Raw genomic sequence first — 27786 nt, 5'->3', positions numbered from 1 at the left:
TGTGCTTATCAAACGAACTGGGAAACGCACCCAGGCACGATTTGGATAGTTTGGTGTGAGTGCACCCTTATAGATAGTTCACCCAAAATTGCCAATTCTTTCATCATATATATATATATATATATATATATATATATATATATATATATATATATATATATATATATATATTGGTGCTGTCAATCGATTAAAAAAATTTACTAATTAATCGCACTGTTTAAAAAAAATGAAACGCGATTAATCGTATTTAAAATACTGAAACTTGTAATTTTGGCTATTCAAATGTAAAATTAATGTAAACGCAAGACAAAAACAATTTAAATTCAATATATAATTGTTATTAGAATTTTTGTAACAGATTTATTCATGTAAACAACATACCCACAATAAACCATCAAGATCGTGCTTGACAGCCATATTTATTACAGGAATTAAAACACAGGCATGTTAATGACATTTAAATTTCAAAACAATCAATGCCAATAAAAAAACATTGATTTCCATGTTGGATTTTAAGTGGACTGCAAAAAAATGCCAAAATACAGGCATTACATATATGGAAAATGGAAAATTATAATAATAAACTATTGAATACAAACAGTTGCACTCATTGTAAAGTTTTATTTGAGAATATTAATTATAAAGTAGAAACAATTTTGCTAAATCCTCCTTTACATTCATCCAGTTGCTAAAACTAGGAGTATTCCGCAAATGCACAGAGACTCCCGGATACCCGCAAATGAATGATAATCTCTCACAAAACGGTCGTTAAATACGTTGCACACCCCTCTCCACCGCATCCCTCCTAGACTTCAGGTACGTCTCACGCGCACACGCCCCTACTCAGATACGTCGCTCACTCCACCTCTGACACCCCTCAACGGGCCTGACACAGACACACACACAACGCGCTGGAGCGATTCCCTTCAGATGCAACACGCGTGATCGTGTTCATCAAATTTGCTTAAACTAAGCGTTCTAAAGTATTACTGTATTTCACAAGGATTCTGACACAACAACGCGAAGCAGACGCTTTCGTTGCGTTTAATGATGAAACACGCTAAACTTGGAGTGCTCATGCTGAAAGGCAGAGTAATGCCCTGTCTTTGACAGCTCGCGACTTCACCAGAGACTTTCTGAGTACATGTACATAAGACACCAATACTTCGATTTTAATATGATTAAGATTATACTCTTATTAAAATTCTACCGTGTAGCCTAAGCAGTGATTTTATTACCATAAAAGGAACACCGAGTCACAAAATGCGGAGGATTTTCTTTCTGTTCGCCATGCGGTATCAACTTACAACAGAAAGTTAAAAATGAAACCCGAAATTGCATGAAACTCTGGATAACCTGTGATGCAACTAATTGTTTTATACTGAAACTTGCCTTCAAAAAATGCTTCCTTGGTCTTATCCACATTTCTTGCATGTTAAACACACGTCCACCAAAACAGGAAGTAAAAAAAAAACCTGCAACTGCGTTAATTGCGTTAATTTTTTAACGCGTTAATTATTTAAAATTAATCGCATGCGTTAACGCACTAATTTTGACAGCGCTAATACACACACACATATATATATATATATAGAATGTTAGAGACAATGAGATGAAGGCAAAAAAATACAATGACAGTAGGTAGGTCTACTGTCAAGTATACAGTACTAATGTTGACATTGCTGCGTTATCAATAACCAATATTCAACCATCTTTCACAAGAAGTTTTACAAGCTGGTTTTAGAGTATGACTTCTAGCTATATAATGTAAATGATGTACATTACTGAAATATGTAGTATAATAGCCATAAAAGATTTATGTTATTGCAGTAATTTTGCAATGAGGTTGTTTTATGTTCAGTTCTTCACTTCAATCAAGTGGCTGCATTGCTATTCTTACTACAACTCAACTCGAAAAATGAATTACTCATACGATGCCTCATTGTGTGGAGTTTGTCTTCTCAAGTACCTTAAATGTCCCAGATAACATGTGAAATCTACACAGAGAAAAAACACCAGACACTAAACATGCTGACAAATGTTTTAGTCACATCTAGAGGACACTGCACACTTAGTAAATCCAGTGAAACTCTCAATAAGTTTAAGCTTTCCCCCTCAGTGTCTGCCTCATCATGACAACCATCAGCAGGTTTTTATTATGCCAGGAAGGCATCTACAGTTTTCTGTCGCTACTGTTTCGTAATGGTATGGCATCTGGTTTAAAGTTAGATCCGTTGCTGATCCTTTCAGTAGCTGTGGTCTATTAAATGCCTCAAAGGTATCAGTGGTAAGATGGTAAAAACAAAGTTGTCCTTTGACAGAAACTTTCAAATGAAAGCCATGCAATTTGGTATTTGATCACTCTTTTTACATTAGAACAACTCAAAATACAAATAAAGTAAATAACCATACACACACCTTCAGAGATGTAGGTCATAGTATACTAAATCTATGTATAGGTTGTTTTCAATCACGTGGTTCTGGTGATGTTCGAAATTCAGATGGAGGGCAGGAAGTAAAAAATTAAATTGGAGACATAGAGGAAAGTCCGTATTTTTGCGATTTATACCATATTTCAAAGGAGATATAAATAGTAATAATCACTTATGTTGGGCATGATCCTTATATCATGAAGAGGGCAGAGTTTTCTTCGAAAACAAACAAATTTGCCTGTCATTGAGGCGATACATCCTGTATAAGCTATTAGGTTACATGAAAAAAATACTATAGTAAATACTAAAGTGTTTGGATGAATAATATAGATATTTACTTGAATTAAACTGTTGTAGTAATTTTATTGTTGCTTTGGTACAACTCAGCTGTAGTAATAAACAAATTACTCAACTAGCTTCAGTTTTCTATGCTATAATTACACACTATCAAGTGCACCAACATAGTTTACACTAACGTTTTGGTATTTATTACAGTTTACTATGCTACAGTGTTCTGTAGTATTTGTTAGCAAAGAGTTGTACACATTATGCACTTTACTATGTGGTTCAAAAACTTGTTTACTGTAAATTACCAGAGTTTTTCCCCATGCGGATATCTTCTAGACATCACGAAATAACAATTGAAAGCATACAAATTCGTGGACGCAGAGTCTACATTATTTATTTATTTTTGTAAGGGGAAATCCATTTTTTCCAAAAATGCTCCAAAAGTTTCTTGAACTTTTCCCCCTTTAGGAGCAAAAACTTTTTGGAGTTCAAAAAAAGCTTTTCTATCGAGTCAATCTACGGCCATATATATTTGCAAAAAAAATGCAAACAAAAAATAAACTATTGAGCAAAAAATAAATAAATGCAAATCTCTAAAAATTGCAAAGCGAAAATAGATTTTTGTGAAATAAAAAGGACATTTTCAAACAAAAAAAGAACTGCAAATGAAGATCAAGCAGTGCAAATAAAAAACCTATCGTATCTGGAATTAAATAATAATAAAAAAACTACATATGTTTGCAAAACATTTTTATAGCATTACCTTTACAAAACACGTCTAGTCAATTGCAATGCTCATTTTGATTTGCTTGAGAATTGCAATGCTGTTTTCAATTTGAACTTCAAACTCAAGCGATTTTCACTGTCGTCAAGCAGAAGAGCGCTTGAATTGACAGTTTTGCGCTTAAGCGCTTCCAAGTGCTGTTTACTGTAACTTCAGCAGGTGGAGAAGGTTTTAACGCGGCGCGTCAAAAAAATAAAAAATAAAATTGGGCATGAGACGCTTTTTTTAAATGACGCTTTTGCGCCTGGTGTTTTGCATGTTGGGTGCAGAATCACATTGACGCCCTTTATATAGTCACGAGCCGTTAAACGTTGACGGAAAACGTGAGCAAAAAACGTCTTGGTGTGCATGGGCCTTTACTCATGTGTATATAAATATTCACAGACAGCATCACTAGCTCACAGAGTAAAATTGTTATAATATTTATTTATAATCACTTATAATCAACTTATAAAATTGTCCACCATGGTGTAAAATTTATGATTTTTTTTTAAACAATGCACATTTTTCAACGTTTTACTACATATTTCAGCAACAAACCTTTACATAATATTAAGCCATGCAAGCTTTAATAACCAGGGTTTCTTTTGGAGAACAGTGTGCTTTGTGTTTAAAATTTTTACTTTTTTAGAGTAGGCTTTCAAAAGATGAGTGTCGCCTTGTGTCTACTGATGACATTTTCTTAGGATGCAGGAAGAGGAAGTCCAAACACAAAGGCCTGATACCATGGAGATGTGTTAGTTTTGTGTAACATGCACCAGTGTGACACCACATACTCGCTTTACCCTCCTCCCTCTCTCTTTATTTCCCTCTTTCTTTCTTTCTTTCTTTCAAACACTTTGCTGATCTTTTTTCTTTTCTAGTCTGTCTCTTTCCTCTTTTTCTTCATTGTTTTCTCTGAACCCTATAGTTACTTTGTCTTCATCCTCTCTTTTTCTTGCTCTTTGTACCCTGTCCATTAACCCTCTTTATTGATTTATCTGATGCAGTACTGAGTGGCTGTACAAAGTGGGGCGTTTTCTATAGCCGGCAGTGAGTGCTAAGTGTGCTTAGATGGTTAAAATTCTCACAATTTATTGCATACTGTGCAGTCTGGCTTCTGTTGGGTTATTTTTCTGAGCCCATCACACCTCAGCAACAACATTCCTGCATATGAGAATCGGGGGATTATTTTAGGATATTGTCTTTAAAACTGCCACTATTTACTCAAATGTTAAAGAATGTGAACACTAATTAATAAAATAATTTCATATATTATAATAATGTAATATATACTAATACAACAATAATGTTAAAAAAATTAAAATATTAGTGACAAAAATAATATAAAATAATAATGATGATAATATAATAATAATAATATTAAAAATGATAATAATATTATTAATAATAATAATAATAAGAAGAAGAAGAAAATTAATAGTAAAAAGAAGAAGAATAGTGGCAAATTGGCAATAATAATAATGTTAATAATAAAAATAGGTTAACAGTGTTAATAAAAATAATAATATTAGTGACTAAAATAAAATGATGATGATGATAATAATAATAATGCCAAATAGGCAATAATAATATTGTTAATAATAATTAAAATAACAATATGTTAATAATATTAATAAAAATAATATTAATTACAATAATAAAAAATAGTAGTGATATTAATTAAAACAATTAGAATAAAAGTGGCATATTGCAATTATAAAAATGTTAATAATATTAATAATAGTAATAATAGGTTAATAATGTTAATAAAAAATAAAAATATTAGTGACAAAAAATATTGATGATGATGATGATGAGGATAATAATAACAATAATAATAATAATAATAATAAAAAGAAGAAGAAGAAGAACAAGAAGAAAATGTATAGTGGCAAATTGGCAATAATAATAATGTTAATAATAAAAATGTTAATAAAAATTATAATATTAGTGACTAAAATAAAATGATGATGATGATGGTGATGATAATAATAATAATAACAATAATAATAATGATGGCAAATAGGCAACAATAATAATGTTAATAATAATAAAAATAATAATATGTTAATAATGTTACTAAAAATAATAATAATATTAATGATAATAATAAAAATAATAGTGATAATCATTAAAATAATTATAATAATAGTGGCAAATTGCAAAAATAAAAAATGTTAACAATAATAAAATAATAATACTGTTAATAATGTTAATAAAAACAATAATATTTGTGACAGTAATAAAAAAATAATAATAATAAAAAATAATAATAATAGTGGCAAATTGGCAATAATAAAAATTATAAGTTAATGCTGTTAATACAAAATTATAATATTAGTGATAATTAAAAAAATAATCATAGTAATAAATGTTATTATTATTATCATTATTTAACGACGGGAGTGACACCACAACAGAATGTAAGATCCAATATGCAGGTTTATTCAGCGTCAGGCAAGCAGTGGTCAAATCAGGTACAAACAGGTAAGTGCAGGCAAATCCAGAATCGTAGTCATATAAACAGGCAACAGGTCGAAAGGCAGGCGGCTAAACAGTAGAACACGGATGAACAAGGCTAAGGTCTAAACTCAGGAAAACCAGACAGGGAAAACGCTTCGTAATGCTACTGGTACAGCTAACAAGACTCGGCCCCCTGGATGAGTTCATGAGTGCCTTTTGTATGGTGTGTTATCAGTCTTTGACAAGGTTCAGCTGGTGATTGTAATCAGGATAGATAAATAATCAGGCGTGCGTGTCTGGAAGAAGTGCATTTATGAAAATGTAGTCCTGGGATATGTGGAAGTGTAGTCCTGGTATAGTGGAAACCAGCGATCTCCGGAGAATGATCGCTGGTTATTGTAACATTATTATTATGGTATTTATTACATATAACAAATATATATATTAATATCGATTTCTTATAATAATAATAATTTTATTATATAATAATAGCAATAATAATAATGTTTTAAAAATTATTTACAAATTTTAATAATGCTAATAAAATAACAATAGTAATAATAATAATAAAAAAAATAGTAATAAGATTTATTATTATTGTTGTATTTATTAGATATTACAAATTTATATGTATATATTAATATAAATTTCATATAATTATTATTATAAATAATAAAAATAGTAGCAATAATAATAATAATAATAATGTTAATAATAATATGTTAATATTGCTAATAAAAATATAATTCAAAATAATAATAATAATAATAATAATAAAAAATAATATAGTTATTATTATTGTATTTATTAGATATTACAAATATGTATTAATATCAATTTCATATAATAATAGCAATAAAATTAATTTTAATAATAAAAATAAATAATATGGTAATATTGTTATTAAAATAATAATAATAATAATAATGATAATAATAATAATGATAATAATAGTAGTAGTTGAAAATCAAATGAATATTATCCATTTTTTCTTTAAAGTTTTAATGCTTCTTAGTTATCAGGTATCTGTTCAACTCAACATACAATGAGAGCTTAAAAAACAGGTTGTACTTTACCTAAGATATACTGTACAGTGTTTCAGGATGTGGGCTCTGATTTAAAAGCAAATGCATTAAGTTTCCATTTAGTCCGGAGTGTTTCACCTTTATAGGTAAATAGTGCAGAACAAGCGGGAAGCAGATTCCCATCTCTCTAATTGAACCGTCTGGACACGCCATTGATTAAGCTGGAAAAATGGAGTCTGCTTATCAAACACACACTCTCACACACACACACACACATACCCACACCTGCGACCGCTGGAAATCACATCCTGTTTAGAGTCAGCATGAACCACAGCAGACGAGTCCAGTCGATTTCTGATGCTCTGGCATATTGAACAGGACCAAACCTATCCTGTTCAATCCATAAAGACAAAGGCGCTGCTTTTGTAATGCATTTAATTGTTTTTGCTTTTAGTCCAATAGGAAGCATTGGGAGTGAGGAGAGGCTGATCTTATCTAAAGATTAGATGGAATGAGCATCGTGATTAATGAACAGATTATATTTTAATGAATGTAGATGCATTGTCTGTTAATAAAACACAAGGAAATTGTAAACAAGGCCATAATAAATGTCCACTTGTTGATGGGATCGATGAATGGATCGATAGATTCAAATCAATTATTCATACTTTTAGTTTTGCAGCAACAATAATTACTTTTGCCTAAAACGTAATTGTTGAACTTGTTCACACAGCAGAAAATGCTCTAATGTTCTTTGTTATGGCATTGATAAAGATGATTTTTTGTTTTTTATTTTCCAGGGAACAAACTTGACTGATATTTGTACTGAACTGCTACTCCAAGGCAACTTGTTGAAGATATCAGCTGGAAACATTCAGGAACGAGTCTTCTTCCTGTTTGACAACCTCCTAGTCTACTGCAAGAGGAAGTCAAGGTTAGGCGTTCAAGAAAATCAGCATTGTAAACACAACAACAAATAAAGACATCATTTTGTCCCTTTGAAATAAACTGTGAAAGAAACAGTTATTGAGAAAGAAAAGAGAGAGATACCAGTAAAATGAACATACTAGATTTATTATTACACAAATCACAGTTATTCTACAAAATTGTCTGCCATTCTTACGATTACATTACATATTTGGAATCACCAATTAAATTAAACAACGGCTGTCTCATAAATTTAATTTCTAAAGGTTCGAACTAAACAAAATCAGTATTTTTTTAGTCCAAGCTAATGAGCATACTCACTTGAAAAGAAGGAGATCATGACACCAACCTCATTTATGGGCCATGTTACACATTATCATCCTCTGGATAATGCTTTGTCAGATCGCGCTGGTCTTCTGTAAGTAATTCACAATTTGGTCTTAATGGCAAATCTCCTCCAGAAATGACTGAAGTCATAAATCGTTTTGAAGCTGTCATGTGATATGTGTTTGACAGGATGGACTGTACCTCGCTTTGGTTTCATAAAGATTTCAAAACTAAGAAACTTTTTTTTTCTTAAGTGTAGTGGGTTTATTTAAAAGTAGCGATTTCAAGCTTTGTTTGGATGTATTTCTTATGTTTGTGAAGCAAGTATTCGCTGAGATTCCAGTCCTATTGTTGACCATCAAACTGTTGTAAAAACACACGTCTGGTCCGAGCTTCTACCCTGGAGAAACATCGGTCTATAGCGATTGATGATTGGCTCTTGTACTAGTAGACCAGGCTTCATTCGCCATGTTGACCGTTACAAATTTCCTCATTCAAACACATTTTTAAACATAATAGTTTTAATAACTCATTTAATAACTGATTTATTTTATCTTTGCCATGATGACAGTAAATAATATTTTACTTGATATTTTTTAAGACACTTCTATACAGCTTAAAGTGTCATTTTTGAAGGCTTAACTATGTTCCTTAGGTTAACTAGGCAAGTTAGGTTAATTAGGCAAGTTATTGTATAACTATGATTTGATCTGTAGACTATTGAAAAAAAAATCTTAAATGGGCAAATAATATTGTTCTTAAAATGTTTTTAAAAAATTTAAAACTGCTTTTATTCTAGCCAAAATAAAACAAATAAGACTTTCTCCAGAAGAAAAATATTATCAGACATACTGTGAAAATTTCCTTGCTCATTTGTGAAATACATTATATATATATATATATATATATATATATATATATATATATATATATATATATATATATATATATATATATATATATATATATATATATATGTATATATATATATATATATATATATATATATATGTATATATATATATATATATATATATATATATATATATATATATATATATATATATATACTGTATTTCCCAAATGAGCAAGGAAATTTTCACAGTATGTCTGATAATATTTTTCTTCTGGAGAAAACTAACCAATTACAGAATAAATTCATAATTTTGTTCCGATTTCACAATCGCCTCTCTTCATATTCCTTTAATAATAAATGTTTTTAAACGGTTTAATTTTTTTTTTTTTAGCCAAAAGTTTTCTCTTCTGTTTTGATCTGTTCCAGACTATTCCATAATGTCACCCCACTTTAAAAATTAATTTAAGCATCTTCCTCAATGAGCCACTTTCCATCACTGCCTTCCTCCTCCCTGCTTGACTCTATTTTGGAGCTTAACCCCTACTTAAAGGGACTTATTGGCAAAAAAAAATCTGTAATTAAATCCTATAATCTGCAACCCCTAGTGCAATTAAAACGAAAATGGGAGCTGCAACTGGAAATAGAATTATCAGAAGACATGTGGCAATCCATTTTAAATTATATTCACTCATCTTCAATTTGTTTAATACATAAGAGTTATACAGTTTAAGGTAGTACATAGATTATATTGGCTCAAAGTGAAATTAGCCCAGTTTAAACTGAATATAGAGCCTAATTGTGACTGTGTAATATTGAGCCAGCCACTCTATATCATATGTTTTGGTCTTGTTTAAAATAAAGGATTTCTGGCAGCTAGTATTTAAATTTCTCTCTGGCCCATTAAATACCTATGTAGAACCCGAGGCCATTCTTTTAATATTTGGTATTACAACACAGTCCATATGTTTTAATATAAGTAAGATAAATGGGATTGCCTTTTCTACGCTTACTCTACACCACCTGACCTAAGAAAAAGTGGTGCTGAGATGTTTTTTCTCACTTGGCAAGCTGTTTTACATTACATAAAGAAGATGGACCCTTCATTTATTTTAGAAGAGTAGAATTTTTGCTATGATTTATTATTTTCCTTTATTTTATTTTATTTTTTAGAGTAAAATATTTTTTATTTAATATTATTATTTAATTGATTTTTATTTTAATTCTATATATATATATATATATATATATATATATATATATATATATATATATAGTTTTTTTTTTTTTTTTTGTAGAACCTAAATGTGTATGTGCGCAACGGGAAAAATGAAAAGCTATTTGTATTGCATGTATCATATTTAACATGTACAATAAAATCACAAAAAAAGTATAGGCATCTTAAACAAACTCTTTTTTACGTATTTTTTTAAATTCAGAAGAAATTTTATCAGCTTATAGAATTTATTTTACTCAAATACATAACTAGAAAGATGTAAACAATATAAAACAACCATCAGATTGATTGACCTAAAAACTTGCCTCATGTTTTCACTGTTCCACATGCAGAGTGTCAGGGAAGAAATCCACCAAAAGGACGAAATCCATCAACGGGCCGCAGTATGTGTTCAGAGGCCGCATCAACACTGAGGTCATGGAGGTCGAGAATGTGGAAGATGGAACTGGTAGGTTTAAGTTTGTTACTGCTTTTAAAGTGTAGTTTAAAATAGCCCCTTTGTGTGTGGTATACAGTTTGACAGTCTTAAAGGTAGAGCTCACCCAGAAATGAAAACATACTGGTTATTTACTGACTTTTGGATCGTTCAAAATGTAGGCCACTTCTTTTATTCTTCAAGTGGACAGATTTTTAAAAAGCTAAACTGAAAAAAAAAAACTGTGGTGCTTGATGCTTTTATAAAAAGTAAGTCAATTGCTTGTTGTTGTGAACATTCTCAGGACTGCTCAGGAGGTATTGTTGTCAATGTCAGGCTGCATTTACACTCGTATGTTTTCGTTTTAAAACAGTGTTTTAAAATGAATGAATGTTTCTACTGGGTCCAGGAAAAACAATCTCTGTGAATACGATGATAAACACATTTTAACACTTGTGTTTAATGGGCATGCACATATTTTGCCAGCATTCATACTTGTAGTCTACCGGTTGTGAAATGGTCCTTTTTTATTTAGTCCACGATTCAACAAACATTTGAAAAACAAATTGCTTATGCACCAACAGTACAACCAAGCATGCTATAGACATGAACAGTGTAATAGTTTCATTTATATCCAACAAAAAGTTTTTTTTTTTTTACCCAGACAGTTTTTTTCCATCAAATTTTTCTTTATTTTGTATTTTTTGAACACAGAAAAACATGCCGTAGACAATCAGCATATAGCAAAGTGCGTAGATATACATGTAATAACCAATATACAGATTAATTACAGATTAATTACAGATTGTTAAATAATAGTATTAATAATAGTGCCAGCAATAACAATAATAAAATATTGTCAATAAAAAGGAAAAACTGAAGATTAATGACAAGGACATACTAAAACAAATAAAAATAATAAAATAAATTAATATTTATACATATACACACACACACACAAATACATACACATAAAACTAATTTCCAAAGCAAAAAATGCAACAAGCCAAATCTGTCTTGAGGGTAAAGTGAGTAAAAATAAATAAATAGAAGCATGGGGATAGACAAATAGAAATAGGTATTCCAAACCGTGCTGAAAGAGGCCTATGACAATGAAAGTTATTAGAAGCCCAAACAGGAAACCTTAAATTACTATAAAAAGGAAAAACATATATAAAAAGAAAAATAAATACATTTTAAAAATATATATATAATTAAAAAATGGCAATAATAATGAAATAAAAAAAATAAAAAAAGAAATAAAAAGGGGACCTGGAACCAGAAGTTTCTGCTTTTTGATGTCTCATTGATTCAAATTAGTAAACCTTTAAGTTTGTCCAAGGTTTGTACCCAAACTCTGGTGTCCTCTCTTGCACCATGAATGTGAGCAGTGGATATCTAGATACATAATGTCAATAAAAGTATGGATCCAATGATGATGATTTTTTATCCAGACATTTAAAAAAATCTTAATTTAGAGCAATAATCACAATACAGTGATATTGTGAAACTGATATTTTTGTCCAAAGTTATCATACCATCAGAATCTTAAACCGGCACATTCCTGGTCATATTTGAGGAGCTTGTTGGATCAGGGAATGATATGCTATAGTCAGTAAGAACCAGTCAGGTTGATTGTGGATAGCTGTGCCTCTGTTTTCAAAAAACATTTGCGCTTCAGTCCCTCTATTGAAACCGAACACCAATGTTTTCAAACTATAAGTTTTAAGCATTTTCAAAACATCCAGGCGAAGATGGCAGAGTAGTGTGGATTCCAGGGGTAGCTGTTATGAAACTTGTGAAAACTAAATGCACTAGTGTAAATGGCATCTCAGTATGTTACACAGATTGATCTTTTCACTTTATGAGACATCAATGTAGACACTGGTGTTTTGCCTGTATGCAAGTAATCATTCGTATGCATGAACTGTTTCACCAAAGAACACAGTTTCAGCTATAAATCTTCGGTAACACATTAGTTTAGGTCACAATGCATTCTATTAACTACTGGCTTATTACCAGTCTATTTTTAAGATGTTAAGTATTTATTAGTAGTTATAAAGTATGCTCTTTTCCTGCATCCCAAATCCAACCCAAAAACTTAACTCAACTTCGACCTTGCTAACTATTGATAAACGGCTAATTAGTAGTTTATTATGCTAGTAGTGTTGGTTAGTGGTTTGTTAATACTGTGAATTTTGACCTAAACTGAAGTGTTATTTTGAACTAAAGCAAGAAGTCACCTATATCTTTTGAATATAGGTTGAATAAACAAAATAATTTTTAGTTGATCTGTTCATATTCAAAAGCAAAATCAATACAAATCTGTGATTGGATTATGCACGTTGGCTCAATTTAATGCATCCTTTATAAATAAAAAGAAGTGTTCATTTAAACAACAACACTGACAACTTTCTGACCCTGAACTTGTGAAGAGTTCCACACAAAGCAACTTTTTCATGGGACGTGAAAGGGTGTTTCCTGTATGATATCCTCGTTTCTTCCATCTGATCGCCATGTGATGCTTGCAAACATCACAAGCAACAAACAAAACCACTTAAAGGGAACTTCAGCTGATGCAGTTGAAATTAGCCCTAAAGATAAGATCTCCGAATCGAGCGTTGTGCATTTAACACCTCTTTTCAGCTGTCTGTCCGAGCATGAAATTCAGCTCTCTGGGGAACTAACGGCTGCTCTTCTCACCTCTTGCTCTTGGTCTTTCACCACACCTTAAGTAGCTGGGTGGAAGTGCAACTTCTCGTTCTTTTCTCTCCGAGCCGCAGAGAAAAACATCCTTTCTGAAAAACACGCTGTCGCAGTACCATCCTAAACCACATGTGCCCTCAGTTGAGAGCGTGTTTTGTGTTTCAGTGCTCTGAGTGTCACATGACACTCCACATCTGTGTGTATGTATCAGTTAGCTGGTGTGTTTTGCCTTACTGGATAAGGTTACAGATGAAACCTCTCACATGTTGTGGGCGAGGATTAAACATAATGGGTTTTGAAATGCAGATATTGTAGCTATTTGCAGTTTTATTGCAAGAGCGGGTGGCTTCTAGGAATGTAAATCTTGTAAGTCATGCTGTGAGTAATAAAAAAATAGATTTTTTGTTATTATTTTAGTCATTTATACGGCCACTTTATTAGGTACACCTGTCCAACTGTTCGTTAGTGCAAATTTCTAATCAGCCAATCACTTGGCTGATAAAAGTATAACGTTTATAACACATATCTTATGACATCTCATAACTTGTCTAAAGATTGGATTCAATTCAAAGGTGTTGTGTGTTATGTAAAGACAGCTTGTGCATTAACCATACTTAACTAATTTCAAATTTCACTTGTCTAGGAAATGTTTTACTCTATATTTTCAAATTACTCCATGTTTCTTCATTAATCTCATTTATAAAAACTAATGCAATCTGATCTTCTTGTTTTGACTGAGTAAGTGTTTTAATTGGGAAACAATCAGATAATGCTTAGCTGGTGTTTATTATACTGAGCCAGACTTATGTGGCAAATACGATTACGCATAAATTCTCTCCGTTTTACATGAGCTAAAAGCCTCCGTCAAATCCTCTCAGTGCTCTGAAATCTATTTATACCTCCTCAGCATTAAGCACTGCTCATTACCTATTCCATACCTCATTTATTTCTCCAAATCATTCACCTGCTGTCAGATGTGGGTAAAAATTGGAGCACGAGTAACAGTCTGAAGCCCTCAGTCACGCGTATGCTTTGCTTTAGTGCTGCCACAGATGCTCAAATGCTGAAATTAACAGTTTACCAATGTAATGAGAAGAGTTTTGCCTTTCTGCATTATTTAAGGAAGTGCTTTAAAATATGCATTTTTATTTGATGTTTGACGTAATCTCAACTGAAACACGAAGATAGGGTGGGACATAGTGTAGCTCCTCTCCTTTAAAAAAACTGCCAATAGTGTTTTGTTTTATCACCGCTCTACCAATGAGAGGGATTGAGCTAAAGCTCATCAAATTAAAAGCGAATGAGAAGTGTCTTGAAGGGAACAGGGCATGTCAGATACTAGAGAGCATTTAATCGTTTATAATTTAATGAGAAAATTTAGTATGTGGTGATGTGAATAAAAACGTTGATTCATTTAGGGGGAAGTGCAAGCTTTACATGTTTATATCAGTTTTATATCTTCTAAACGTGAATTTTGTCACTGATTTGGAGCAAACCAGCTTAAAGATATGCATAAACTAACAATACGATACAAACAATACAATAACAACACAAAACTAACATCTAAAAAACTTCATTTCATGGGAACTTAAATGCCTCTAGATTTTTTAGGAAATCCTATTATCTGTTTCAGCATTTGTGTTTGGTCAGTAACTCGTTTACTGATGGTTTTTAGACTTGATAATAAGCTAAAAATATAAATAGTATATAAATTTAAATAAATATATCCTTATTAATAGTTATCTCTTGGCTTCACCAGTTGACGTATTACTGTGAATTGTTTACTTATGTTTTTTTTTTTTTTTTTTTTTGCTTAAAATCGTTGCTTAAATATGCAATTGGGTTCATACTGTAATTTTATTTTTTTTGTTGAAAATATGTATTATGTAATCTAGAAAACCAAATCCATCAGTTAAAACAGATATAATAAATAAATGTAATAAAATATGGATATAGAAAAAACCCCAGAGGTAAATAAAATTGTAAAATTGTATGTAAAGGTTATGTAAATGCCACTGAAGTGAAGATTTATGACTAATTTCATAAGAAAACTAAAATAGCCTTTGAAATATGTAATGATGAAATAAATTACAGCAAACGTTACATTTAAAAGTCCATTCTGGATGTTTTCTTCTCATTAGACTGAAAAAATGCCCAAAGCATGCCGGACACCCCCCCAAAAAATAAAAAAAATCAATATTGACAGTCAATATAGTTTTTTCCTGCATTATCTGATAGTTAATGATTTTGATCTGAGATTTTATCTAATTGACAAATTTTATCTACCTAATATCAGTTCCAAATTGGTTCTAAATCTTGCTTTGATTTAAGGGTTACATTTAATTGGTGCCCTCATGTTAGTAGTGCTGACTGTTCACCCAGTTTTATACTTATACGTTATACTTGTGTCTTTTTAGCGGACTATCACAGTAACAACTACACGGTGACCAATGGCTGGAAGATCCACAATACAGCCAAAAACAAGTGGTTTGTGTGCATGGCCAAGAATGCTGAGGACAAGCAGAAATGGCTAGATGCCATTTTAAAGGAACGTGAACAAAGAGAAAGTAAGTATTTTAACAGTTTTCTCATTGTAAGAGTTTCAATTATTGAGTTTAGTCACATCATTCAATTTAAAACCTGTTAAGTGCTTTGAAATTGCTTTTTTGTTCAGTGTGTGATTTAGTTTTAACTAAAACGTTTAGTAGCTCCTCACCCTTTTAGAAAACTAAAGTCAGTCAGTTTGTCACAGATCTGCTAGTGAGGGGTGCATATAGCAGTATAGTGTCTTGAAGGGGCGGGACATGTCATATAATAGAGAGCATTTGATTAGTCAAAGGATTTGATGAGAACCTGACGTATGAAGTGATTTTAAGTCAATAAGATGCAAGTGACAAACCTCAAGCTTTGGGTATTTATTTCTTCTAAATGTGAATTTTGTCACTGTTTTGGAGCACACAAGCTTATAGATATGCTTAAGAGTATAGTATAGTAAAATTCATTATATATATTATAATATATATTAATAATATAATATATATTTCACATGGCTTCCTATTTTTCCCTGGATTTTCCCTGTTAGCTTGTGTGTTTACCAAATGTAGTAAAAAGCAAAAAAAAAATTCAAACAACTCTGACTCATAGCACAATTATTCAATCATATCAAATCATTACCAAATGTCAGATTTTATTATACATGGAACAGCTCCAGTTTTAATTTAATTTAGTCATTTATTATAAAAAAGACATTTTAATTAAGGTCATATTTTAAAAGATTTTTTAGAAAATAATTACATTTACATAAATTGCTACAAAAATAATTATTAGAAACGAATGATTCAGATGCTAGCCTTAATTAATAAACAGATTTAATTTCCTGATAAGAAAAAAAAATCAATAAGGCCTTTTCACTGTGCTTTGTATTTTGTGCTTTACCTAGTATGTATTTGTGTTCCTCTGCTCTTGTTCTCTTGGGAAATGAAACACCTGTTCTCTGCCGGACACCTGTTCTTGTTATCTCTGATTTTGAGGTCTTTGTTTTACTACAGGCTTTTCTTAATTGTTAGGTCACATGATCACCAGTAAAACCCCAAAATATACCATTCTGACCACAGCTCTAATGTTTCAGAATGAAGTATTAGCTTTGTAGGATCAGTTACCAGTGTCCAAAGCAAAGCCTTCAGCCAGAGTATAATAGTGGTGTGATTTTGGCGGGAGAGCGAGACGTCACTATAATGCAGCGCTGCCAGATGAAAGCACAAGTTTTATGGGTCATGTCAGGTTTCCAGCGTTTGAAATCTGAGGCCATTCCAACAGGTGCCACATCAGTCACACCTCTCGGACAGTCCGAGTCTTCAGCCTCAATTCTCTGAGTATGGCTCAAAGACGACATCGAATTACACATTACCATTAATACAGTTTGACATGCAAAAGTGCCTTGAATAATGCATTTCAAATACATTAATTCTGCTGAACATTCTTGCACCCTAAATAAGCTACATAAATTACTTTACATATTTAAATAATAAACCAAATTGTTTAATGTTTTTCAATTATTTATTTTTAGTAAAAAAAATATTTAAAAACAAAATTCCCCTGATGTGCAGTATGTATGTGTATTTATGTTAAGTTGGTTTGCACTGGTGGAAATCAGCAGTTCAAATAAGTAAAACAAAAAGGGAGATTTGGGGTTTGAAATGTAGTTTTCTAAAATTTAGTACCACATTTCAGACAGTTAATGCTTCATTAAGAATGAGCTTTATGATGACTGATAACAGTTAAAACTAAGGCGAAATTTAAATTCACTTATTAATGGTATATTATTTCATGAATTGGTTCAAATTAATTAGTAGGCGTGTGAACCTATACTGGTCTCACAGTTCGGTTCGGTTACGATTATCATGTCATTAATTTGGTATCAATTTTATATTTTACTTCACAGAACAATCCTTGTATTATAATGTATAATTTATAAATGTATTTATATTTATTTATTCTTTGTATTACAATTGTGTCCTTTACATTTACATTACATTTACATTTAGTCATTTAGCAGACTACAATCAGATCCAAAGTGACTTACAAATGAGGACAAGGAAGCAATTTACACAACTATAAGAGCAACAATAAATAAGTGCTATAGGCAAGTTTCAGGTCTGTAAAGTCTAAGAAGGAAAGTATTAGTAGTATTAGAATTTTTTATTTTATTTTTATTTTTTTTGGGTACAGTTAGTGTGATATTCAGAGAGGCAATTGCAGATTAGGAAGTGAAGTGGAGACTAAATAGTTGATTTTTTAGTCGTTTCTTGAAAATAGCGAGTGACTCTGTTGTTCTGATGCCGTTAGGGAGTTCATTCCACCAACTGGGCAGATTGAGCGTGAGCGAAAGTGATTTCTTCCCTCTTTGGGATGGAACCACGAGGCGACGTTCATTCACAGAACGCAAGTTTCTGGAGGGCACATAGATCTGCAGAAGTGAGAGCAGATAAGAAGGAGCAAGGCCAGAAGTCACTTTGTAGGCAAACATCAGAGCTTTGAATTTGATTGCGAGCAGCAACTGGCAGCCAGTGCAAACGGACTAGCAGCGGAGTGACATGTGCTCGTTTAGGTTCATTGAAGATCACTCGTGCTGCTGCGTTCTGGAGCAGTTGAAGAGGCTTGATAGAGTTAGCTGGAAGCCCAGCTAGTAGAGAGTTGCAGTAATCCAGTTTGGAGAGAACAAGAGCTTGAACAATGAGTTGAGCTGCATGTTCAGATTAGAAGGGTCGGATCTTTCTGATGTTATAGAGTGCGAATCTGCACGATCGAGCAGTTCTAGAAATGTGGTCAGAGAAGTTTAGTTGGTCATCAATCGTTACTCCAAGGCTTTTCGCCATTTTGCATGCAGTAATGGTTGCCCCATCCATCTGGATTGAAAAGTTATGGTGTAAAGTCGGGTTGGCAGAAACGCCTTTAATACAAGCGTTCAGATATATAAACTGTACCATTAATTTTACCTGCTCAAAGAAAATGCATTAAGTACATGAACAGAACAACATGCACATTTGTAGTAAATAAACAAATGTAAATATTATCCCGCTTGCTTTTTGAGCGTTATCAAGATAGTTCTGAAACGACTGTGACTAGCATTGTGTTTACCCACTCAACAGAAAGTGCTGTAACAGGCTCTGGTGGTCAGCACGCCCTGGTGCTGTTCACCAATCAGTAATGCGGACACTAGTCATGGGACAATAACCATTTTCAAGGTATACCGTGGTTTGGAAAAGTCAAAGTTATAAAACTGCCAAAGTTTCATTACTGTTCTTAAGCTATATGTTAGATTTTTTTATACATCGTTTTTTAAACACAGGAAGAGACATTTTTAAATACACTGCCGAAAAAGGACACCGCAATAACCACAAGGGCACTCAATACCGTGAGGACACACAGTATTGAAACATGCAGACAGCCACATGTCAACAAGCAAGAACAGGATCTGCTGTATGTGCTCTATTGTTATGGGGACGTTTACACGTTACATCTAATCATATGGAAAGCACGATTGTTGTCTCTTCCTCTGTCTGTTTGTGTGTGATTGCCACAAGTCTAGTACACTAAAAATAATGAGTGTGCTAAAAATTGTGAAAGGCCCATATGGCTTAATTTTTTGGCGCTAGAATGGCATAGATCACAACTTCCTGCATTAGTTTATATACTGTGTGACATGTTGTATTGCCCAATAATAGATAGAATTATATATAGGACATTTAGATGAAATACATGTAATATTTCACAAAAATAAAAGAATGATAAGGATTGATTTCACTCATTTATCTCAAGGAAGCGTTCTCTGATCATCCATATTATGTTTGTGCGCACTGATTCAAAATGAGGGGGAAAAAAACAATCTGGCGTTTGAAATGAAAGGTTTGCTTCTTTCTAGATTGCCATTCAAGATCAGACCTTCAGGTGTAAATTACCTTTCATTGGGGTCATTTCTGAGGAGCCGTTTTTAATGATGTGTTGCCTCTTTGCTTTTGACTTGATTGAATTGGAGCCTCGTACAGCTGCCGTGAACACCTCCTGAAAAAAGTCTTTGTGGGCGAGAGATGCAGCTGCCGGTGGCTTCACTCTCTCTCTCTCTCTATCTCTCTCTCTCTTTCTCTCTGTGTGTCTCGGTCTCTCTCTCTGGGCTCTCAGACACAGTAAAGAGCTCTGAATGAGAGCCATTGCAGCTGCCGCCACATCTGAACTCGCCATCAGCTGCAATCCCATTCACACTCGCTCTTTAACATCACCTTTTGTTTCAATAGATGGCAAAATGTGAATATTTGCCTTGACTGTTGAGATGAAGCATTTTTTGCTTCTTTTTAGTCAGTAAATTCATTAACAAGTGGTATGTGGATTGCTACTGTTTCAATTTAATTTGGTAGATGTTTATTGTGTATTATTTTTGAATTAAATTTAATCATTTAATAAAATTGTAAAATGGTAGTGGATTTTTTTAAGGGGTGGTTCACTACTATATCATATTTTAAACTTTAGTTGATGTGTTATGTTGCTCTCTGCACATAAACAACATCTGTGAATGTAAAATGCTCAAAGTTCAATGCAAAGAGAGACTTTGGCTTTTACAGAGTTAGCTTAGCAAAGCCGTCAGCGAACGAATTTGGGGACTACAAAAAAATACAATGAGATCACAAACAGTCTAGGTTACACACATTCACTGTGCACACACCTGATGCAGCAAAGGGGGGGTGGTCACAGACGCATTAGTAGATAAAGAAAAATGCCGTCCAAACGCTGCTATTTCTATGGATCTTGTTCTGTTTCACTGTTTGGCCTTCCAAGGGATGTGACACAAAGACAGAAGTGCTAACAGTTTAATTTGAATTATGTTCCAGAGCATTATAAAAAAGATATAGCTCTCTGTGCAAAGCATTGAATAAAAAAGGACAGCTTTTATAATTGGTCGCGGTTAAGTGCTGGATTTAGCCTACGATAAGTGTATTGTGAGCCACAATGTTTATTTTAAGGCAAAAGTGCCTTGTTTTCAGAATAGATTTGTCGTTGCTTTCAGTATATTTTCATTTATTTATTCAGCATAAACATACTCTTTATAAATACCTGAAGTGTGTTTAAATTTGTTCTAGCCTTATTACGGTACAATGTCATTACGATTGCATTTTTATGACGTGGTTAAACCACAGTAAGTGAACAAAAAACCAAAGTAGACCGTTTTACCTGCTATCTATTAGAAAAGGAGACTTTACAGCCATCTTATACAGTACCATGTCCTATGTAAACTTGTATGGGATGCTGAAATTAAATGCTGATGGCTTGACCACATACCTCCTCTTACCAATGAACAAAAAAAAAAACCATACCATTTAAAAATATCTTGCAAGAGCATTTGCATGGGTTCAGCGGTGTCCTCTTTATTTTCTGTGTCAGACTCAGGCTCAAACTGATACGGCTTTATTGACATTATTTACATAATACTATTTTTTTTACATAATACTATTTTTCAGCCTCGTACGACTGGTGGTGTGTGTTTGTTGTGTTTTTTTTTTGGCAGCCTACTTAGTATTAAGTATACCTAGTCATGTTTCCGTTAGTTTACTAATTTAAACAAGGCAGAGCTGCATTGCACTGTTGCACAGTTTATCATGTGCGCTGTTCTTTTTAGACATTTTCAGGAAACTGCCAACACTCTAGCTGAGGCTTTTATCTGCATCTATAGCTGCATGTGTTTTCACCTTGTTAACCACATCTTGTCGCTCAAGCAGAAGTGCAGAAAGACAATGATTATAAGCATTGTTTTAGATCACCTGATTAGAAAATGTTTAATAAGCATTTGGCAGAGTTTTTGCTTCAGTTTAGAGTCATATTTGTTTGTTTTTACTTTGGTGATTGAACTTAACTCGAGGCTAATTAGGAGCCCTTACCCACCGAAACACCTCAAGAGCAGAATGCGTGTGTATGTGTGAAAACGCAAACCAGCTTCTTATAATAAAATCAGTTAAACCAGGGTTTCCTCTCGACCTCACTTAAACATTAACTGATGCAGCAACACCCACACTGATTTAAAGGAATGGCTAGAAAATACTATACGACACCTGATCATTTTCAGTTGAAATATTCACTACCGGTCTAAAGTTTGGGGTCAGTAGGATTTTTAAATGTTTTAAAATAAGCTTATCCTGCTCACTAAGGCTGCATTTATTTAATTAAAATACAGTACACATTGTAAAATTGTGAAATGTTATTGCATTAGAGAGTAAATGTTCAAAAGTAGCTTAGAATTTAATTTAATCATTTGTTTTAGTGACTTTAAAGATGAATTTTCAGCTTCATTACTCCAATCTTCGGGTCACTTGATCCTTCAGAAATCACACTATTATTATTATTTATTATTACTATTATTATTATTATTATTATTAATGGAAATAGTAATAAAAGCAATAATGATGAGTAATAATTTCATTTAAAAAATCATACAGTACAATAAGTAATAAATGAGTATTTAATAAATAAATATTAAACCATTTAAAAATTTGTTTTTACATTTATTAAATGCTGCCTTGAACAGAAAAATTTTCTTTAAAAAAACCATGAAAACATATTTTTTAATAATTATATATAAATTAGGCAAGTTTTAAAATGAGTTCTTGTTTCATTTAATTTAATATGAAAGTTTGCAATTAAACTATTTACAGTACAGACCAAACATGAATTTGAATAATTTTTACCTAAATAATGTTTGTTCCTTTGAGGTTATTACTCTGTATTTGTTGCGAATCTATCATACAGTGCTGCGGACAGTGGTAATGTATGACAGTGAAACGTGGGTATTGAGAACTCACTACGAACGACTTCTCAACGCATGGGAGAGGAAGATCCTAAGGAGGATTTATAGACCGAAGCATGACCAAGGTGAATGGCGAATAAGGAATAATGCAGAAGTGGCAGACATTTATGCGAAACCAAGCCTGGTCACGGAAATAAAGAGGAACCGTATAAGATGGCTGGGCCACTTAGAGAGACTCCCTGAACAAAGAGCTGTTTAAAAAGAGCATACAACCTAAAACTAGAAGGAATGAGACATCCTGGTGGGCCACGGAAGAGGTGGTTAGATGACGTAGAAGATGATCTACGTACCCTAAGAGTGCATGCTTTGAGAAAGCAGGCTTTGGATCGGGAAGGCTGGGGAGGAGTGGTGGAGGAGGCCAGGGCTCCACAACGGACTTAAGCGTCACTGGAAGAAGAAGAAGAACATTTTATTCACCATACAAAATAAGGCTCCTTTTATTCGTAAATGTTTTTTTTTTGTTTATTTGTAGCATTTTGAATTAGATTTCATATATAATGCCTATTGATGTTCAATTATATATTAACATTTTTAAATTGTATTAATGTAATTTTTTAAATGTAATGGAGGCCAGCTAGCGCACTGCTGTTCAGGTGGACCTCACTCCTCTGACCTCAAAAGGTGCTCCAGCAACAGATGCTAGGGGTCTTGGTCTTTAGACTCCTTGTTAGAGCAACCGACTCCCATGCAAGGAATTGCTGGTTCGATCCCATCTCAGACTGGGTTGGGTGCAGTAGAACCCCGGAAGGTTACACTTGTGGGCTCGGCCGGGATGGGATTGAGGTTTAGGGGGGGGGTGAGTGTAACGGAGGCCAGCTAATGAAGTGCTGTGCAGGTAGACATCACTCCTCTGACCTCAAAAGTTGCTCCAGTGGTAGACGCTAGAGGCCATGGTCTTTAGACTCCTTGTTAGAGCTACCGACTCTCATGCAAAGAATCACAGATTCGATCCTAGCTCAGCTCAGAGCAGGTTGGGTGCAGTAAAAACACTGTGAAAAATGCAGGGTTCCACACAATTCGTTCATGTTGTCTCAACACAAATTGATTAGGTTAACTTAATACTTTTAACAAATTTGTGGATTGAACATAAAAAAAATTAAGTTGTCTTAATGAAATCTCAAGAATTGTGTTGTTTCAGCTCATTTTAAATAAGTAGTTTAAATGAGCAAAATATATATATATATATATAAATTTGAGTAAAGGGCTGGTGGGTTACATAAACAACCTATTAAAGAATTTTTGAGATACAGTAGACTTGTTTTGTTTAATAAATAAGTCAAATTTGCTTCTAAATATTTACTTTTCATTTTTTTTTTAAATAAATGAGTTATCTATTGTATATCTATTGTTTTGTTTTATTTAGTTTGTATTGTTTTGTTTTGTTTAGCTTTTTGTTTCATTTTTGGTTTGGTTTCTTTTGGTTCGTTTTGGTGTTTTTTTATTTTTGTTGTTTTTCGTTTCGTTTCGTTTTATTTTATTTTCATAATCATTTATGTTTTTTTGACTCGTTTCATCTTGTTTTTGTGTTTTGTTTTGTGTTTTTTGTGTGTTTTTTGTTTTGTTTTTTGTTTTGTTTTCGCATTTTTTCTTTGCTTTGTTTTGTTTTTTATTTTCATATTGCTGCTTTTCAAAGTTCTGCTTTTATTATGGGTTTTTGACTCATTTCATCTAAATTTTATTGGCAGGTCTGAAGCTGGGGATGGAGCGTGACGCATACGTCATGATTGCAGAGAAGGGAGAAAAGCTGTACCACATGATGATGACCAAGAACCGACACCTCATCAAAGACCGCCGAAGGAAACTCACCAACGTGCCCAAGTGCTTCTTGGGAAAGTAAGTTTTGACTATTATGTAATACATTTTGGAGACTCGTCGGTTCACCTTACACCCGGTCAATTCCCATGCACCTTCCCCTCGGCGTTTACACCATCTGACCAACTCCTGAATATCCTGCAAGTCATCCTAATCCAAGAGGCCCCTGCATGAATGAAAATGCACACACACACATACACACACTTGGAAATGCTTTCCCAAGCTCACTGCCAAGCACCCCATTGGACACAGACATTCCCAGTAAAAAAAAGCCTTCATTAGAGAGAAATCTGCATTCAGTCTCGCTCTCTCTCTCTCTGTGTATCTCTCTTCATTTTTCCCTCTCTCGTTCTTTGTCGCTCGCTCAGTCAGTCTTTCAACACCATGAATGAACAATGAGTGCTATGTACACCATTAAACTTTCAACTACAGTGTGTGTGTGTTTGGGAGTTGAGAGGAGAGATTCCACACACCAATTAAAATTCCCTTTTTGCACTGCATTAGTAGATAAGCTGGAAAAACAGTTCTGTGGTCCATCTGAAGCCGTTTTAAAGGGCTAGAAATATTCAATAGGGCAGAGATTAGGATCATTTGAAGTAAAACATTTTTATAAATCTGCAGAATTTACAGATTAATAAAGAAATCAGACAAACTAGCAGTGCTGCTGATATTCTGCATAACATAACAAGAGATCAGGTGTTTTATAATAAAATAGTTTACTGTTTAGGGTGACGCAGTGGCGTAGTAGGTTGTGCTGTCGCCTCACAGCAAGAAAGTCGCCGGTTCAAGCCTCGGCTGGGTAAGTTGGCGTTAATGTGTGGAGTTTGCATGTTCTCACTGCGTTCGCGTGGGTGCTGGATATGTTGGCGGTTCATTCTGCTGTGGCGAACCCGGATTAATTAAGGGACTAAGCCGAAAATGAATGAATGAGTTTCCTGTTTGTGGTCACATGCTGCTTTATCCAATGAGGATTTATTTTTTTTTTAAATAACTACAGACACAAAAACTATTTCCCTGCCAGGCTTAGCATTCAAATTCAATAAAGTTTTTACTAAAGAGTAGCATTAAACTACAATAAATAAATAAAACGTAAGTTTCTATGCACTATTGTAGAGTAACACTGACAACAATGTGAACTGAAAACATCTGAAGACTTTGAATGTTGTTTTTGCACTTTTTTTATTACAAAACATCAAAAAAGACATCATTTAAAGTCCTAAAAGTGCAAAAACAACTTCAGATATCTTCAAATATTTTCAGGTGACACCGTTGTCGCTCTCTGAATAGAATATAACACATCTCACTCTGTTTATAGAACATTGTAATTTCTGTATTATATCTAGTAAAATAGGAAAACATTATTAATTTTGTTGTATGTATTTTTAAATCGTTTTAAAAATTACATTTTAAATTTATTTTTTGTTTGTTTCAGATTAATTACTAATGATTACAAACAACAGTATATACTAATATAGTACATATGTACAGTATATACTAAGTCACAGGAATAAAGATTTTTTGTTTTGTTTTTTGTTTGTTGTCGTTGTTTTTTTTTTTATGCAGGAGTAGTAGTAATAGTGATGTTTCAATTTCCAGCTTATTGTCAACTAATATTTTTGAAATTAAAAAATTTAAATAACATATACAGTTCACAATCCACAACTGTCAATGTTATAGACCTATATTAAAAATAACAGAGAAAATTGGATTTTAAAATTTGATTTATTTATTATATACAGTTGAAGTCAGAATTATTAACCCCCTTAATTATTAGCCCGCCTGATTATTTATTTCCCCCGGAAAGAAGATTTTTTTCAACACATTTCTAAACATAATAGTTCTAATAACTTATTTATTTTATCTTTGCCATGATGACAGTAAATAATATTTTGCTATATATTTTTCAAGACACTATACAGCTCAAACTGTCATTTAAAGGCTTAACTAGGTTAATTAGGTTAACTAGGTAGGTTAGGGTAATTAGGCAAGTTATTGTATAATGATGGTTTGTTCTGTAGATTATCAAAAAATATATAGCTTAAAGGGGCTAATGTTTTTTTTAATAATTAAAAACTGTGTTTATTCTAGCCGAAATAAAACAAATAAGACTTTCTCCAGAAGAAAAAAAAGTATCAGACATACTGTGAAAATTTCCTTGCTCTGTTCAACATCATTTAGGAAATATTTTAAAAAGAAAAGAAATGTCAAAGGGGTTTCATAATCCTGATTTAAACTTTCTTACTAAAATAGCGTCAGTAGCTTTTTTTTTTTCCTGAAAAGCTAGCTTGACTGAAATTCAGTTGAAGTAACACTTCCGCTGAGGTGGTATAAAAAGCTGACCGTCTCTGGCCTCGTGGCCTCAGCTGTGCTGTTGTTCTGCTGTCAACACCTGACTGGGTGAATTTCGCACTGCTCCCTCAGAACACAATTATTGGTGCGTTTTAGCCTCGGTGGTCCAGGTGAATGCAGCTGTGATTGGCTCTGTTGTTTGCTGGCTTGCGCATCCGCCTGAGAATAGACCACAATCCCAGTCCAGGAACAGCCGAGCGGTTCAGCTGTTAATGTGGACAAATGCCCTGCTACTGCTCGCACTTGGCCTATTTCTCTCGTCTCTGGCATGCAACCCTTTATTGCTAAGATTGTGCTTGTATCTAATCTAAATATCATTTTGTATTTGTTTTGTTTTTGCTTTTTTTTTGTTTGTTTGTTTTGTATGGTTTATTTTGGTTTTGGGTTTTTTTATTTTGTTTTGTTTGGTTTTGTGTTTTGTTTGGATTTGGTTTTTAGTTTTGGTTTGTTTTTATTTGTTTTTGTTTTGGCTTTGTTAGGTTTTGTGTGTTTTGTTTGGTTTTGCATTTTTTATTTGTTTTTTGGTTGTTTTTGTTTGGTTTGGTTTTTGTTTGGTGTTTTGTTTTGTGTTGTTTTGTATGGATTCTTTTGGTTTTGTTTTGTTTGGTTTTGTGTTTTGGTTTGATTTGGTTTGGTTTTTATTTTATTTATTTTTTGTTTTGTTTTGTTTCGTTTTGTTTGGTGTTTTGTATTTTGTTTTGGTTTGATTTTTTTTTTTTTTTTTTGTTTGTTTGGTTTTTGGTTTGGGTTTATTTGGTTTTGATTTGACTTTGTTGGGTTTTGTGCATTTTGTTTTGTTTTATTTGGTTTTGTGTGTTTTGTATTTTGTTTTTTGTT

At 32.8% G+C, this 27786-nt stretch overlaps 1 protein-coding gene across 6 annotated transcripts in view; it reads left to right on the top strand.

Annotated features, from left to right (window-relative positions):
- Positions 1-27786, top strand: part of prex1 (phosphatidylinositol-3,4,5-trisphosphate-dependent Rac exchange factor 1) — a 145993-nt gene that overhangs the window by 56611 nt on the left and 61596 nt on the right. For all 6 annotated transcript variants that reach the window (XM_087264805.1, XM_087264804.1, XM_087264806.1 and 3 more), the window contains 4 exons: positions 7775-7908; positions 10651-10766; positions 15857-16006; positions 24474-24621. In XM_087264805.1, the coding sequence (XP_087120931.1) occupies positions 7775-7908; positions 10651-10766; positions 15857-16006; positions 24474-24621 (548 nt within the window). The remainder of the gene's footprint in view (positions 1-7774; positions 7909-10650; positions 10767-15856; positions 16007-24473; positions 24622-27786) is intronic.

The sequence above is a fragment of the Danio rerio genome, chromosome 8 (assembly GCF_052040795.2).
Source record: "Danio rerio strain M-AB ecotype USA chromosome 8, GRCz13ab, whole genome shotgun sequence".
NCBI lineage: Eukaryota > Metazoa > Chordata > Actinopteri > Cypriniformes > Danionidae > Danio > Danio rerio.
This window is presented reverse-complemented; position numbering and strand designations above follow the sequence as displayed.